Source organism: Cricetulus griseus, chromosome 7 (assembly GCF_003668045.3).
Source record: "Cricetulus griseus strain 17A/GY chromosome 7, alternate assembly CriGri-PICRH-1.0, whole genome shotgun sequence".
NCBI classification, from domain to species: Eukaryota; Metazoa; Chordata; class Mammalia; order Rodentia; family Cricetidae; genus Cricetulus; species Cricetulus griseus.
Genome location: NC_048600.1, coordinates 39,256,153 through 39,274,366, shown reverse-complemented (window position 1 = coordinate 39,274,366; position 18,214 = coordinate 39,256,153). Strand labels below are relative to the sequence as shown.

Genomic DNA, 18,214 nt, shown 5'->3' with positions numbered 1-18,214 from the left:
GATGTCCACTTTCCTAGAAGTACCAGATGCATAGAGAACATGGAAGCAAAGATATTTGGTAAAAATAATAATCCTGTCTATTGTGAGCTTACTGTATCTGAGGCACTGTTCCAGGCTTGTGGCATGCAATAACAATAAAACATACTCATAAAAACAAAATGCCCTTATCTATTTGCCTGGTAAAATTAGAGATATATGAATAACTCTAAAGTTACCTAAGTAGAAGGCAACAGCAGCAAAAATTTAGAACAAAAATATCATTATTAAATTCAGAGTGTAAGCCCATTCAGTCTCCGGGTCCTGCCCCCTAGCCCTGGGCATTGGATTCCTAGGTCTGAAAAGGGAGCCTGAAAATCAGCATTTTAGCAAGTTCTCCCAGGCAGTTCCAAAGCAGAGTTCCACACACACCTTGGAAGTCTTTTCTTTCCATTGGTAAGGAGAGTACTGGAGACTTTTCCGGATGTGGGTCTTCTACTATCTTGACTGTGAGCCCCAAGATGTGGTTGTCCCATCTGTATTCAGCTCAACCCAGTGGAAGCTCTCACATATGAAGAGACAGAGGCCATCATCTACAGCATTCTCAGCCAGTAACTGATGCCTCTTTGGCAACTCACAAGCTAGTGACCCACCACCCTCACTTCATCCCCACTATAGCTGGAAGCCCTGTAATGTCAGGATTCCTACCTTTATTTAGCAAAGGAGTAGCAGAGGCAGATGACTCCAGGGATTTCAAGCCTAAGGATCCTTAGCTACTGCTCAGCTCCACTTCTCTGTGGGAGATTATCAGATTATAGACCTGATGAAAGATGCAAACAGTTCTATGATTATCTGTGTACATTATTCAGCTACTGGGATGCCACAGTGTTTTCAAAGCATGATGGGAAATTCCTACTAATTTTTACTACAAGTGTTAAGACTGAAAGTGAAAGAAGGTTTCTAAGAAGTTGTATTTAGTGCCGATGTCTCATTCCAGACTAACATACTGTAAGGCCCAAAGTGGGACTTTTTGCATCTTCCTAAATGGCTGCTGTTCTGCTTGTTGAATATAGAATTGAGATTTTGATTTCAAACCTGCCCCACAGAGATTCAGACTAATGCAAGCTATTGAAATTGCATTGAGATGACAGGGCAAATGATTTGACAGGGATATAGAGTTCAATTTTTTATATTCTATAGATATTGGATTTGTATGTGCATTTATGTTCATCACACAATTGTGTGATGGACATCCTTGTGCAAAAAAAAAAAAAAAAAAAAAAAAAAAAAGAATTGATGAGACTTCCACAGTGATGTTACAGAGCTCAGAGCATGCCTTTTATCCTCCTGGGACAACTGGGAGGACCATAAGGTTGGATCTGTGCTCAGTGACTCCTGAAGCTGATTGCTTTAAATTCAAGGTGAGGGAGTTAGCATGAAAGGGAGAGGGTGTCCACTTGTTTCAGAAATAGGTCAATATGGTCCATTGCAAGAATCTGAAAGACCTTCTGTGCTTTCAGACTAGCATAGTCTGAGCAGTATTTCTTGAGTCATTTAAGGGAGAAGTTTGTACCCATTCTGAGCTCAGAGAAAGCCCAGGAGTCATGTGATTTATGAGTCTGTATCCACACAATTACAGGGGATTTCTAAGCAGATGTCTCCATGTTGAAGTCTCTAAAATCTTACTCTGTTTGTTGGGAGGGTTTTTTTTGCTTGCTTGTCTTTCTGAGTGAGAATAGGAACTGATTGATTTGAAAAGCATAATGCTCATTACACTTATTCTGGAAAATGGATGGATGGGCACTGAGTCAAGGAAGGAATTAACACTAGCTATAGGAGATTGAAGACCCTAAAGGCCATGTGCCTTCTGAGTGCTTCCCTGCCGCCACGCCCCCCCTCCATGCTGGCTACAGTTCCTTTCCTCCTCCCAGTCCCTGGAAAGGATAGAGGGTGTGGTCCAAACAAGCACCCTCTTGTTTAGGATCCTGTATGCTCCAAATGCATTCCCCTCCCCTCCACAGAGGAGGTAGTTCCTCCTCACCAGTGCCTTCCACCAGCAGGAAAATAAGCCAACGGGCTTTCTTTTGAATCTGTCCATCTTCATTTGGCAAAGTCCTCAGAATTCACCAGATGAGAGTGATCAAATAGGATGAATATCGGGGTGGAATAAAAAGGCCTTGTACAATTTAAGTCCCCACCTCCTCCACCCTCCTCACTGCCTCAGAGTCTCACCAAAGTGGGTGGGATGGGCCAACAAGCTTTAAAGACTGTTGGCTCTTCATTAGAAAGTGAAAGGGTAGTTGCTCTGACCCCAGGGCACAAGTTAGAACCCCTGGGCCCTCACACCTTTGCAATTTGTTTGTGACTAGCCTGGATTCATTTCCCTATATAACTACATATAGTCCACCTCTAAAGAAAGGGGGTACAGTAGTTCCTTAAGGACTGTGCAGACGGGTACACTCACTGTCTCAGTGAAGCATGCTTATGCAAATGTCCCTCTGCAGTCATTCTTCCTGCAGGAGGGACACAAGTTAGTTGCTTCTCTGACACAAATAGACTGGCTAGGAAGGTCACAACACCTTGTAAACTTCATTTCAGGGGTGAATAGACTTCACCAACCTTTCTGCCCCAAAGGGATTCTCCCAGCTGTCTCTGAGACTGGAGGCATGGGGAAGTAATGTAAAAGAGATCATAAAAGACTCTTAATTGAAAAGGAGTGAAATTAATTGCACCGAACTTACTACATCCTTAGAAGAAAACTGTGAGACTGTTGTAAGTCTGCCTGAGCTACCCACACAGGAACATTGCATTTCATTAGCACCCAGCTTGTCTTAACTAGATTTTTGAAAACATTAATAATAAGTACTATTTATACATCTCAGTAGAATTGACAAAACATTTTTAAAAATATATGGATTCAGAGCCAGCTGGTAGTGTTGCACACCTTTAATCCCAGCACTTGCAAGGCAGAGGCAGGTCGATCTCTGAGTTTGAGACCAACCTAGTCTACAAAGCAAGTTCCAGGACTGCCAGAGCTACAGAAAAACCCTGTTTCAACCCCACCCTAGCAAAATGGATAGAGGGCTGTGACAATGTATGCAAGTATGCAGATGACAGAATCCCGGCCCTCAAGTAGAAGTAGGTGGGTGTGACAGCCTGCTGGCCAATTTGCAAGCTCCCTGGGTCAGCAAAAGACCCTGCTTCAGCAAATGAAGTGGAGAGCAATCAAAGAAGACACCTTACATTAAACTCTAGCCCATATATGTATGCCCAGGATCAACGTCTGGCATTTCCATGCATCAGCACACAAGTACAAAAACACATGCATAAAAACACACCACACCCTGTACATCCATATACACACAAATAAAAATATAGGTTCCTGGTTCCCATTCAGTTGTGAGAAGAATCATTCATTCACTGCAATGTAACCTTGAGTTCCAATACAGTAATTGAAGCTACAGCTGTAACTTACAAATGAGATAGCTCCTGATTCCACAGCATTTGTAATTGGGTTGCTGGAAGTTCCTGTGAGCATATTAGAATAGAACCCTTCAGCTGACTCGGAAATCAAAATTATGGGCAGTAGGAAGAGGGCAGCTTGTGAGATGCCATGTTAGAAGCCTTGCATCCTAATGTTTTCCAGTCTTTATGGATGGTTTGAAAATATATCAGGCTTGTTCTTGAGCATTTCACATGCGAACTTGGCAGAACTCAAATAGGCACACACTATTTTGGAATGGGAAAGATGTGGATCCACATTCTTGCCTGACTTAGAAGAACAAAGACAGTGTAAAAACAGAAATTGAATGTGGAGGTTCTTGGCTTTCTCCCTAAGACCTCATGTTGCTTCCTTCTTTTAACTTGAGGCCTTGTGGCTGCAAACCATCATGAAGCAGCCAACCAGGGAGGCATCCATCTTGTGTTTTACTTTCTCATAAGGGATTTAGACTTTGTGGCCATTTGCCTAGTGTTTGTAATCTAACAGGGGTGCAAAGTTCCACATTCCAATTTAAGATTCCCCAGTTGTTTGTTTGTCTGTTTTTTGTTTTTTTGTTTTTTTTTTTCTGTATCTTGAAGGATTTTGAATGCCTGTTAGTGGCTAAGCACAATGCTTAGAAAGTATATCCTAAAGAATCTTTCTACTGGTAGAATATAAAGTATGGTCCTGGGGAGACAGCTGAGTGAGAGAGAGTGTGTTTACTTTGTAAGTGTAAAAATCCAAGTCTGAATCCCAAGTGCACATTTAAATATTAGGCATAGCTGCATGTATCTGTAACCCCCACACTGGGGTAAGCCAGCCAATCAAATTGTTAGACCCCCAAAAACTCAAGTATCTGGGGTCCCAGGCCATGTTCTCGGTCACCCCAATCACCAGGCAGATTCGAGAGCTTGCTGCAAACTGCACGAGGCTTTATTGTAATTTAACGAGCTAACCCCATGTTAGCTCGGGTCTTTCACCCACCCACAATGGCAGATGGCTAGCAAAAGACGGCTCCTAGGGGCTCCCGAGAGATCTTATAGGACAGCATAAGGGGAGTGTCTAGGGGTACGCACAGGCTCACGATTGGTGTGCCTCCAGGCTTGGAGGGCTTGCCCTGTGTTGATTGGTCAACTGGTTGTTATGGCCCATAGGCCCTCCCAGGGTAGTTGCTATACTTTGTGCGTCATTGCTGTGCGATTGTCCGTAAAGCACACCCAGGGTCGTAAAGCATAGCGCCACCAGCTAACTTCTGATTGGTTCCTTGTCACTAGGCAGGCATCTGACTTTCTAGTGTCTAGGACAAGGTCATAGAAGCACGTGTTCGGCCATTATGGCCGTTATGGCTGCCAAAAGGGAAACTGGTCCCTTCACAATATGGATCTTGAACTCAAAACACACACACACACACACACACACACACACACACACACAGCTAATGGTAGATCCTACTAGTAGAATTGTAAAACTAAGGCAAGGCCCTAGTCCCAGAACCTACATAGTAGAAGGAGAGGTCCAACTAAGCAGCAATTTGTCCTCTTACTTTCAGACACGTGCAGTGATGTACACATGCCTCCACTCACTCTCTCTCTCTCTCTCTCTCTCTCTATATATATATATATATATATATATATGTATATATATATATAATTAAGAAAAATTATAGTATACTTAGAAGCATCTTTAAAATCTTGCTTCTCTCCCCCTCTTTACTTGCCCCCTAATCCAATGACCCACACCTATGGAGCAGACATAACCTGAGCCCCATGGGCCTTTCTTACCAAAGGTGAACAACCATGTAGAAAAATAAATAAAATTATCAGAGGTGTGCCATGTGGCATTAAGGGGAGAGGGACAAATCTGGAAAGTAGCCTTCAGAAAGGGTGGACAGAAGAGGAGGCACCATTTGGACATTTAATCCAAAACATCAATGCTGAAAAGAAATGGTTCAAGTGGAAGAAGAGTGAATGGTCAGGTCCTAAGATTGCCTGTGTCTAAGGCCTATAAATGAGACTGGAGTGCCTAGGACACAGGGACCATGGGATGCATGGGAACAAGTTAAGGACTGAAAGGGAGATAGAAGATATGGTTCTCGAGTCCATGGGGAACCACTTAAGCAGAAGAATGGTAAGGGACAATCTATATAGATTTACACTTAATCAAACAGAGAAACAAGTGGGTGAATGGAAAACAAAGGATGGGTGGACAGATTACATGGACCCAAGACTCAAGTTGGGCAAAGATTGCTGAATTCGAGCTAATGTAACATGGGTGTCCTCTACCAGGGTAGTGATACTATATGTGGAATGCAGTGAGCAACTATTTTTTTAAGATTTCTGGCTTGTTGGAACTGGGGCCAGGAGAGTTTCATGGTCTGATTACATCTTGTCCAGTTTTACCAGAAATGGTGATGTAAAAGATAATCTCATGCCAGGTCAGATCCTAACACAACAGCCAGAGACATGTTGCCCTCACTCTTGTGGCGGTCTCTGGGAACTGCTGCTCTTTGTTCAGGCTGTACTTAGCCAGCTCTAAGGATACTAGGGTGCCTACGTGCCTGGCATGTCTGCTGAAGAAGCACTCCTCAAGTCCCCATCTTCCCTAATAACCTTGTGTCTAAATTGTGGTGTCACACAAGAGCGTGTTTAGAAATTAGCATCTGAAAAGAAGCTTCCTTGCTCTCTGTTAGAGCTGACATGGTCCCTTTTCCTCAGTGGAAATGAAATTTATTAATCATCATAAAACCATGGTATTCTGAAGATAGAGGTCACCCTGAGGAGAACCAGAGCCTTCTCATTTGGGAGGAACACTTTGGGGCTGCTGTATTTTCTTCACTCTTCAAAGAGAGTGTTGCCAAATTGTTACCTTGGGTTTTCTGCAAAGGTTAAAGTTATACCCAGTGTTAGAGCCCCAAAATGATTAGAGCAGAATAGAAGATGGAAGCTGTGATTTTCATTCAATTCCTTCAGTTTTTCGCTGAAAAGTGGACTCATATAAATGTGCAGGTACATGTGAACATATGTGCCTGTGTATGGAGGCCAGAGGACAACCTCAGATGCCATTCCTCAGGATGCTACATACTTCTTTTTTGGTGGGGGGGGGGGAGATGTTTTTAATGATTTCTCACTGGCCTGGAATTTGTCAAGTAAGCTAAGATGGCTGTTCACTAAATCCCAGGGACCGACCTGCTTCTATCTCCCCTGTGCCACCACACTTAGCATTTCTGAAGATACGGGCTTGGCAACTCTAACTCAGGTCCTCATGTTTGTAAAACAAGCACCTGGCCAATTCAGCTATCAGGCTAAAGTGTACCTTGTTGCCACAGTAAAACTGTTCTCAAAATTAAAAACAAATTGTTCTAAACTTTCATCTTCACACTCACAGTGAAGAACTCTGTGGGCCATTGTTTAGCATATGCCCTAGAATTCTTGTCCATGTCTGTTAACGTAACCAGATTTGCCAAGTGAGATATTGACAAACAATACAAATCAATAAAATAAAACCAAATGCCACCATCATGTTAGCATATCCTCATATCCTCCTGCCTTGACCTTGAATCTACTACTCCTCCCAGAAAGTGGGCTCTGGTAAAATTCTTGTTTTTAATGAACAAAGGCACACAAAGGTATTTGAATGAAAGAAGAGGGAGCATGAGATGACCATTTGTTAGCTTCAAAGAGAAGTGTGTGTCTGAACAGAAGTACCAGTTGTTGTGTTGCTGCAGAGGACCAGGGAGCCTGGGCTGGGTGCTGAAGACTGAACTACGGGGGTCTCAGCTTCAAGCTCTTGAAAACAGTCAGGGAGGGTGTGGTGGTTAGAGAGTGCCCTTGGCATTTGTATTACTTGGCCATTGGAAAGCTAACTGACTTGCCTGCAGGGGAGAAAGCTCTAACATGCAACCACCGGAGTCAGATCAAAGTCAGTGTCCAGCTCACCCTTCCCTGCTTTCTTTGTTCTTGCTGTGCCTGCCTCTTTCTCCTCTAGAGAGCACTCTCTTCAGAAACTACATGTGCTAGAGTCTCCATGGCAGACTTACCTTCTTGGGACCCTATTCTACCCTATCCTATCCATCTGCAGATCGCATCTGAGCTTTCATCAGTATCAACATCTCATTTTTCAAACCATCTCCAGAAAGGTGTCTGTGGAGGGTGTCGAACAAGCAAGGGTATATTACGAGACAAGTGTGCACATTACCCTGAGAGGTTCAATGGTCCCCACCAGTTCTGTCCACCATGTCACTTACAGCATGTGAAGTAAACTCACGATTCGTATAGCACTCCTTTCTAGAAATTCACTGAAAACCCAGGACACTTGCTTTCCATCCCTTGTTCATTTTCATTATAATGCCAGCCCCTGACACTATAGCAGTTGAAGGAAAAGAGATAGGAGGAAAACCAAAAGTTCAGGAAGTAGGACTAAAATACATTACTCTAAATATTCCTATCACAAGAACTAGGCCAAGGATTGATGAGGTACTGGGATGAGAAGATCAAAACCAAACCAGGCTATGATTTCTATGTTCACAGACCCTTCATGGTGTCATGTTCTTTGGCAATCTGAAGTATTGGGCAGGAGCTGCTCTGACAGAATGCTACACTCTTTCTGAAGTATCTAATCTCATTTGCTTGGTGACAGTCAAATCAGATGAAAAGACATCTATCTACCCATCTATTCTTAAACATTGAATTATGTCTGGGACACTGGAATTCTCAAGACCAGTCTCTCTAGTGTTTGCTTCCTGCCTGCCTCAGACTCTGAAGTAGCTACCTTACAGTGGGGGAGAATGTGGAATTGTGTATGTGTGTGTGTGTATGTGTGTGTGTGTGTGTGTGTGTGTGTGTGTGTGTGTGTGTGTGTGTGTGTGTTTTCAGTCACATGCCACATCTACAGCAGTGGTCCCTGAGATTTTTACCACCAAGGTTTTCTTGGTTTGTGTTAAATGTACTTTGTGATGTTCCAAAGACTGAATCATACAAGGATGCTCGTCTCAGAATGGGTCCCCATCATTAATTTGTACATGACTGTATATGGAATGCATCCCTATGACCAGCTGTGTTAAATGGACCACCATGCTTAGACTGAGTTTCTTAGTACCCTGTGGTGGAGTGGGGATGTTTCATGTTTTAGGATGAGTACACCCTCCGTGATATCTTGGTATTCTCTATCTTATATTGGCATTATTGCACTGTAACAGTGTGTGATGGACCAGTCTCACCTCTTTTTTCCCTTTGCAGTTACGGACGAGTTTATGCTGCCGACCCCTACCACCACACACTTGCTCCAGCCCCCACCTACGGCGTTGGTGCCATGGTGAGTAGCAATCCCTCCTTGTCCTCTGCTCTTCCTGCCTTTCTCCCTGCCCTCCCACCCCCAGCTGGGGCCTCAGTATGGGCTGATGGTTGAAGTCCTCTCACTTTCCCTTAATTGAATTTGTCTCTTGTGCTAACAGCAGCTAAAATGCCACATTAATCCTCCCAGTAAACTTGATAAATGTCTTAATTTCTTGGCAATATAGTGCATGTAAGTTATTATATTTCTAATTTTGCAAGTCTCACCTAGCGAGCACTTACCTTAATGGAATAATTAGTCATTTTGATAATTAAATCCATCACTAACGGAATGCAGTGTCAATGCAGAACTTTTTTTTTTCTTTTTTTTCCCTTCCCTCCCGTGCTGCTCATTCACATAGCCCCAAGGTTCCAGCCCCAGCACAGACTTCAGAGGAGCTAAGCTGCACACTTCCAGGCCTCTGCTGTCAGGCAGCTGAGAATCTGCCTGCCTCTCCTCCCCTTTTACAATTCATGTTTAAAGTTATAGTCGCCCAGGAGAGAAAGTAGACAGCAGGGCACACTTTGTGTGTGTGCCTAGTACATAAGAAATTAAGGAATCAGCTGGCTTTGGGGGTTGTCTTGTTTTCCTTTTTTTTTTCTTGGGGATGTGGGAAGTTTAGGATTTTGTTTTTGTTTTGGGATGGGTAAGGGGGAGGGAAAAGTGGGGGGCAAGGGTGGGGTGAATTTGCCTGTATTTGTTCAAACTTCTATGCACTAAAACTCTTGAGTCCAGTAAGACGTGCCCATCGCGTGAGAGCATATACGATCCTTACAGCGCTTTGGCATGCAGTCTTCTGCTTGAGTCAAGAATATCTGTCCTCTTCCTAAAAGTCAGTCCCATAGGCATTCACTGGAATCGCCAATACTTTCAGCAAAGCAAATGGTTAAATGTCACCTCATAGCCCTAGAAAGCTCTGGTCAGACAGTTCCCTGGACCCTGGGTCATGCAAACCCAAGCAGCATTAGAAAAGCCTACCGCTCTACATCTACACAAGCTTAATCACACCCAGCACACCCCTGTTCCACCACAAAGTCAGAATCCATAGGTTCCTAGCCACATTCAAAAGCATCCCTCCCTTTTTTTTTCTTTTGTTTCTTCAATGTGGCATTCAACAACCCCATTTCAATACCTAGGCCACTTGAGGAAAGGGGTGGAAAGAACTGAAACCCTACATTCAGTAAATCATCTAGAATCATTGTTGAATGTAGACAGAGCTTCTCCCAGTGGAGCATCATATCAGTTAATCTATTCATCAAAGAAACAAGCCAATAAAATGAGCCAGGTCCTATCCATCCACTGTTCATTTGTAAACTGGAGTCCTCGTAGCTAGCAGGACCAGAGGATCCAGTTCAGTTTCCTGGAGATTTTTTTTTTTCCATAAGGAGTTGCAGAGGGAGGTCAGGATTGACCATACCATTAGTTTTCTGAAAAGGTCGTGGGAAGGGGAAAGGGGTGCCCTCTATTTTGGTTGGTTTCGAGTGTCTATTTTTTTTTTTAACATTAGTCTTTTTGATGAGCCACATGTTACAAAAGGAAAAATGTAAAAAACCACACCCCTCAAATTGCTTTGTTTCAGAATGCTTTTGCGCCCTTGACTGATGCCAAGACTAGGAGCCATGCTGATGATGTGGGTCTCGTTCTTTCTTCATTGCAGGCTAGTATATACCGAGGGGGATACAACCGTTTTGCTCCATATTAAATGGCAAAATCATTAACAAACAAAAACAAACAAACAAACAAACAAACAAAAACAACCTTCCAATGTGGGGAGAGAGAAAGCTTTCCGAGGCCTGAGTGTTGTAACACATGCAGTAGGACATCATTTTAGCAACTCAAAGAAAAAAACAAATTAAAAAGAGGAAAAAAAATTACATTTTTTATCTTATACCTCAGATATTTTGTTCTGTGTATTTTAATATTGTGGGTCTTTGGTTTCTGAAGGTTCTCGTAGTTCAGTTGCTGGCTGTAGGAGTTTTTGTGGTTGATCTAGAGAGAGGCTACATATGAATACAAACCGCTTTAGGGCCATATCCAGAGTGCTATATTATGTAAATGAATTATATGCTGAACATGAGGTTACTGGGGTTAAGGTGTTTGGGAGGAGTCTAGGTGACAAGTCATTCTTTCTGCATCTATATTATTTTATTCTGTGAAGGGGAGGCCGGGAGGGACTTAGGGGTTTGGGACTAGGGTTTGGCTGAAAGAAAAAAAAAATATATATATATATATATATATATAGTAACTGATGAATCTAAATGACCCACTGCACCAACGATCATAAATCTATGGTTCTAAGTTACTCCTGGCAAAGTCAAGCCAAAGGCTCTGTTAAGAAACTGCTGCTTCTGGCACTGAGATTGGAGTTGAAGGAAGCTGTGTAAGTCCACCCTCTTATCATTCCACCCGCACTACTCAGCTTCTTACCTACCCACTAGTTATTTAAGCAAAGACTACTAGTTAGGCCATCAATAAGCATTCTTTTTATATTTCTTCCAGTATGAGAAATTATTGATATCACTGCTGACTTTTATATTATGGGAGGGAAAATTAACATTAATAAAAAGGTGATAAAAAGCACTGTTTCTATTTTTTTCTTTTTTTCCAAAAAAAAGAAAGTAATAAAAACTTAAATTCTTTGTACCAGTTAAAATATGTATAAAATTTACATCTGTGCAGTGGAGTTATGTTCTAGAAACAGTCTCTGAGGCTTTAGTTTTAGCTTAGTAGATTAACTGTTAGAGACAGACGTATAATTTTTATGGAATTACATGATAATCATATCTGGATTTATAGTTGCATTTTACAAGTATCGCAATCATTGAATAGAGATAATCACGGTATTTTCATCAGCTTGATACTTTTTGAAAACATGACTGCGCTGTGAGCAACTTGCAATTTTTCAGTCTGTGAAGAGCCTGCCCTCCCCTCTCCCCAGTGCCCCAGGGTTATCTGAAACTGGTATCTTTACTTCTGTCTCCGAGGCCCAAGAGGATTGTCAGAAGGAAAGGAAAACAAGACTAAAAACGACACTAGAACCTCCCCCACCGCCAGAGAACAGTGTCTGTCCCATTCTTTCTTGGATGCAGGGCCAGAGCAACACAGCCGAAAAATTGCAGCTTGTGGTTTTCTTCTGTTTGAATCCCCCCCGCCCCCATGTTGTCCTGTTTACAAGTTAACCTAAGTTGGGGTATCTGTCATGGGTCTTCCTGTTTTTGTATTTAAATTATAAAATATCAGCAAGCTGTCCCCCTGAGTAGCGTTGCTGCCTGTGTGTGCAGTGCAGGCCCCACGGCGCGCACTTTAGTAAGTTATCAACTCACGCTGTGAACCTGCCAATCCGCTGTAACAACTGCTTTAAAATTAAAACCAAACAAAACTTTAAAAAGAAAAAAAAAAGTGTTTGTGATCCAGCTTTTCCTAGTCATCCTACGTGCATGCCCGTAAGATCGGTTGGATATTAAACCATCAATAAAGTTTCATGAGATTTGAAAACAAAGTTTCTGTAGCTTCGATATCTAAGGCAGATGATGGTCATGGTTTGGGAGAGAAAGAAAAGGAAAGGGCGAGGAGGGGAAGGGAGAGAAACTGCTGAATTGCTGAGAAGAGAAAAGCCTAGAGATTGGTCTTTTTCCTTCATTCTAAGTGGGGAGAGACTGTTTGGCAGCATCACTCGGAAATTCTCATTCCCCACCTGCTACAGTGGGATGGCCATGTGTGCACCTGGTTGATGTTGTCCAAGGCAAGCATTTATTATGATGTTGTAGCATTTGACCCCAGATGGGATAGACAGTGATAGATAAGGGGCTGCAGAAGGATCAACAGATTCCTCAGTCGCCCCAGCTTTCCAAGCCCAGAACCTGTGTTGTGTATGAAATCACAAACATGGAATTCTTACTGTGCTGGCTAAAGTAAAACTCATTTGCAGTTTTGATTTTCATCAATGAAATGTACTTTCCCCCACGACTGTATGTAGTTTTAATAAAATCATTTAGAGCAAGTGGGTGCCAACCGATGTCGCAGAATCTTTTGTCTAGGCACTCCGCTGAGCTGCCGATAAGTCGTTTTAAAATGTCATGTCAGAAGTGTAAACAAACATTTTGGATTTTTTAAAAAACAACAGTATTTATTTGGAATGTTTTCATTTATCTAAATAACTATTGCTATTATGAATTATGAAAAAAGATTAATGTGGCATATAGTGACTTCTTAACACACATCACTCAATCTGCAAACCCAGAAATGTGTATATCTGTCTTTAGAAATTAGTGTTTATATCACTTACAGTGGTTTGTGAATAAAGAAAACTGGTTTGTAATATCAAAAAAATAAAAGCTTAGTCTGAAAAGGTACCTATAAGTTTGTGTTCTGAGTTCTTCTGCCTCTGTGAATTTCTTTATGATGTCAATCTCTCTCTCTCTCTCTCTCTCTCTCTCTCTCTCTCTCTCTCTCTCTCTCTCTCTCACACACACACACACACACACACACACACACACACACACACTACACAATCATCTGTATAATATGCTTGCAGCAAGCAATGATAGGCTAATATTACAGGCAAAACATTAGAGGTACAAAGAGGTTAGTTAATGTAAGATCGCAGAGCCAATGACAGGGAGCGTTTCCATCTGGCCAAGCACAACTAGAGAAGCAAGATTTTTACCCTGAATATCTTCTGAATACCTTCAGTCTCCTGTCCTCTTTCTACATCCAAGGTTGTTTGAATAGCATGAATTCTGAGGATAGTAACAATAGCTGAAGTAGCAAAGTACTGTCCAATCATGAGAACCAGAGTTCAGGTCCCTAGCACCCACACAAAAAAGCTGGGCATGATGGCACCCATCTGTAATCCAAGCACTGAGGAGTTATAGGTATCAGGATCCCTAAGGCTCACTGGCCAGCTAGTCTTGCTGAATTGGTCAGCTCCAGGTTCAATAAGAGACTGTGTCATGCAAATCCTCTGTCTACTTCCTGAGAAGAAGACTCTGAAAAAGTCAGTACTTCAGGGCTGGAAAGATGGCTCAGTGGTTATGTGCACCGACTGCTCTTGCAGAAGACCAAGGCTTAATTCTCAGCACCCACATGATAGCTCACAACTGTATATAATTCAAATTCCAGGGAATTTGATACCCCCTTCTGAACCCCACAGGCACCATGCACATATGTGGCAAAGAGATCTATATTCAGGCAAAACATGCACAAAAAAATAGTTATTTAAAAAAAATAGCATTTTGGATGAGCACTTCATGACCCCATGACCTGCATGAGCAGACTCTGGCACATAAACAAAAGCCCTACCCCACTAGGATAGTATCACACCAACTTGAGGCTCCTACACTTCCTCTCTAAGTTATGTCTGGTGTGCTTACCACAAAGGTAAACTCTTAGGCCACTTGGCATTGTGGTCTCCCACATCAAAGAGCCATCATTGTATAGAAGGTACCATCTTCCAGAGGCCATAATTTCAGGCCTGTGCTCCACATATCTATTTGATATAGGTTTACACCTAAGGATGTATCCACCTGAAATAAATATATTTATAGGCACACAGATTCAAATCTGTCTATATGTATGCGTTGTGTGAGCTGACAAATATGCAGGCTAGAAGTCACTCTCCAATGTCATCTCTCAGGAGCTGTCCACCTGGGTTTTTAAAGACAGAATCTCTCATTGGTCTTGAGTTCATAATGTAGGCTAAGCTGGCAGGCCATCAAGCTTCAAGCAGAGAGACTCAGCAGTCGCTATCTCTCTAGCTTTAGGGTTAGGAACATGTAACCATCACATCTGCAGCTGGAGCCTTGCATTTACACGTGAAGCTTTGCCACCCATACGACCTCTGCTGCCCACAATTTTATTTTCATTTGTTTTAATAGAGTCTGGCTTTGAACACAGTATTCCCCTGCCTAGGCCTCCCAAGTGCTGAGATTTCAGGCATTCACTATGCCATACCTAGCTCTAATATTTTAAATATATTTAGATATGTTTATTAAGTAAATATATATAATTTTATGCCTATAACATAGCTCCCTAAGCATATGCTCATTCATTTAAAGTAGGTGAACATCAAATAGAACTTGTTACTATTATTCCCAACATCCTTATTATTTTGATCTTCCTTAGCCCTCAATGGTTAAGGTATAGTACTGCCACTATCTAGCCACTGGAACTAGAACTCAAGCAAGCTGGGGACATGCCCAAGGGGAGAAGCTCTATCCAGCTGGCTGACTCCAGAGTGTCTGATGCTCCATGCTAATACAGGTTTCACACCCATCCTGAACTTAATCCTTGCAGGAGCCCAGGTAAGTAATTAGCCTCATGTCCCAAAGCTTATGAGCACTGGAGATACAGGCCAAATCCAGCATCCCTCCTCTTTAGCATACCACACTCTCAGAGAGGCCCCCCCCTCTAGTAACTGCCTGATGAACTCTGCCTTAGATCAGGGCCACTTGAACTCTTTCCACTTAGGATCCTTTTTCCATCAAGAAAATTTTGGTATGACTCTAGTTATATAAGTATATAAAATGAATATAAAATCAGTCACTGGTAAACATCATAAAGAAACAACTTCTACAGCAGTTGTGGTTTGTTTAATGCAACATGTGTCAAAGAACAAACTATGTACACCAAAGATGGATGAGCTTGTGCTTCTAATCCAATCCAATCCAAAGTTACACCAATTTGATATTAACATGCTGAGAGATGGTGAAAGGAAAATGTTTGAAGGTGTTTGATTTTCATAATTAAACCATTACACTTCTAGAAGAGTGGGAAAACTTGTGTGTCCTGTAAAAACACTGCAACTGGGCCAGCAAGATGGCTCAACAGAGTAGAAATGCCTGACACCAAATCCAACAATTTGAGTCATCCCCAGGATCCATCTGGTAACAAGGGAGTACCAACTCCCAAAAGTTGTCCTCTGACTTCCCAATGCACACAATTGTATACCCCCCACACACACACATATGCACACACAAAAACATAATACAATACTTAAAAACTACATTTCATAACATACAACGGTCTCAAATCTAAGCCAACGTGTTCTGGGCATCTTCAATGGTGTGTCATGGTATGACAGCATGCACAGTAGTACAAAGTGCATGTGTTGTGGCCTTAGAACCAACACTGCAGTGAAGTTTCGAAATGCAGCATAGATGAGCACTTTCAGAAACAGCTTGGATTCATCTTACTTTGGTTTGAATTTTTTTTGGCCATTGTGCAATCAGAAACCTTTCAGTCTTGTCACAATAACCCAGAGGTTAAGCAACAAAAGTTCTCAACCAATCTAATGCTCCTCACATTGTGGTGACCCCCAACCATAAAGTTATTTTTGTTACTACTTCATAACTGTAATTTTGCAATGTTATAAATTGTAATGTAAGCATCTGTGTTTTCTGATGGTCTTAGGCAACCCCTGTGAGAAGGTCAGTTGACGCCCAAAGAGTTCTAACCCCACAGCTAGAGAAACACTGGTCTAGTGGGAACAAAGGCCCCCAAAAACTACCTTCCATTCTTGCTTCTGCACACCTATGAGCAGACATACCACTGCTTCCAGGATTATCCCTCAGGACACCTAGAATGTGCTGGTGACTTTGACAGCCTAGCTCTCTGACTGAAATAGACAGATGGTGTGTCGCCCGAATGAAGCAAAAAGTCAGAAAGAGCAAGAGTATTCCCCAGGCTCGAGAAATGAAGGGAAAAAATAGCAGGTGTAGGTAGGAAATAGAAGTGCAGAGACCCAAAAAAGTAGGGTAATGGTGCTAAGCGGGCAGGGAATGGCTGTGAAGGCTCAGAATGCAAATTGGAAGTTCAGCCTCCAGATGCCAGAAAATGTTAAATCTCCCTCAGCCCCAGCATCTCAGCTCTCATTCCCTGCAAAACCCACCTTCAAGCATACTGTAATAACTTCAGGTAGCCAAGCCCCTTTCTGCTCACATGTGGGAAGTCAAACTTTCTGCAGCCATTCCAGGACGTAGTTAGAACTGAGAAAGCAGGTCAGAGGCATAGTGCACAGCTTGCCTTTTATCTCCTGCAAACACTCCCAAGCTGAGTAGAGTGAGGTATTGCAATTCATTACTGGGAGGAGGACTTCCCCCAGAACCCTGTTGCGGCTGGATGGGACTGTCAGTGGACCAGCTGGCTGCTGCTTTCTCCTTTTCAAGTTTCCTAAGCTACATGACCAGATGATGTATTGTTCCTCCAACCCGTTCCCTTTGTTGAAAGACCCATTCTCCTCTCACTGGTGTGTACATGTGTGGTGATGGTCTGTGTATGAGGGGGTAATTCAGGAAGACAGCTAAAATGATGCTTTACCAACAAAGGTGGAGGCATTGGAAAAACAAACCTACAAATCTTCCCATTTTTGTTACATCATCCAAATACTGATTTCCAGGGTTATTTCTGCCTAGTAGAGTGAAGAAAAACATAAAGCCTTCCTTTTCGAAAGCAGATTTTCTGATACTTAAAACAAAATGACTCACCCAAGTTCATTAAAAAGAAAGAGAGACCACAGAAATGGGTGTCTTCCATTAAGCCAAAGACCTAATTATAATAGCAGCACAAATGGAAGAATGGATAGCAAAATTTAGTGCACTAAAGGGATCTCTATTATTTTTTAAAAAAAAATAACTTCTAGGTTAATTTGTATTATTTCTTCTACTGTCCCCACCTTTGTTCTCATCATCTTCACCATCTTTGTTTAGCTTATTCCTTCTCTTCTGCCTCCTACTTCTTCCCCAAGATGTTAGTCAATTTAATGAGCCTTGCTGAGCTTTCATGTTGGGGAAGTCCTTCATCAGGCTTCAGTGTAGGTTCAAGACTGCACAACCCTGAAGCTCTGGCTTCTGGAAAAGCCATTTGCCTTTATCTTGAGGACAAACATCAAACCCATATTTGAAAGTGAGACATTGGAATTGGTAAAACAAAGAACCGCAAATGAGTTTAGATTAAAAAGCACAGAGGGGCCGCTCACTTATCGGAATACTTGAACATCTTCACAGTGTTCTGCAGTCTGCGTGCACCACCCAGTAAAGTCCTGGCAGCCTGCGCTTTGGGTCTACAAGGCGGCAAACCCCTGAAGACAGCAGAAACAGTAAGCTTCAAAGCGGCTCTGCCACATGTGTGGATCCCATTCATTGCACTTGACCATGGGTAAAGACATGACCATATCCAATCCACTTCCTCTTTAAGAACACGGAGGAACTCTGATTTCCCTGAAATCTGATCCACAACAAAGTTCTCAGAATACAGGAATGTGGGAGAAGGGCCTTAAGGCCCCACCTCACTGTTCTACCCTCCCACAAGCCTCAACCAGGCTCCTTTCAGCCCCCAGCCCTGCCCCACCTAGAGGACTAGAGTGTGGGCTCAGTCAGTAAGCACTTGCTTTACAAATGTGAGGACCTGGGTTCAATCCCCAGAATCAACATA

General features: G+C 42.5%; 1 protein-coding gene across 7 annotated transcripts in view; it reads left to right on the top strand.

The window, feature by feature from the left end:
* The window catches only part of Rbfox1 (RNA binding fox-1 homolog 1), a 356,901-nt gene extending 346,414 nt beyond the window's left edge, over positions 1 to 10,487 (top strand). For 2 of the 7 annotated variants that reach the window (XM_035447736.1, XM_035447737.1), the window contains 2 exons: positions 8,692 to 8,767; positions 10,443 to 10,487. In XM_035447736.1, the coding sequence (XP_035303627.1) occupies positions 8,692 to 8,767; positions 10,443 to 10,487 (121 nt within the window). Of the gene's footprint in view, positions 1 to 8,691; positions 8,768 to 9,146; positions 9,295 to 10,364 lie in introns of those variants that run through there. The other 5 variants (XM_027423939.2, XM_035447738.1, XM_035447734.1 and 2 more) reach the window with 3 other exon arrangements.
* Positions 10,488 to 18,214: the final 7,727 nt, after the last annotated feature.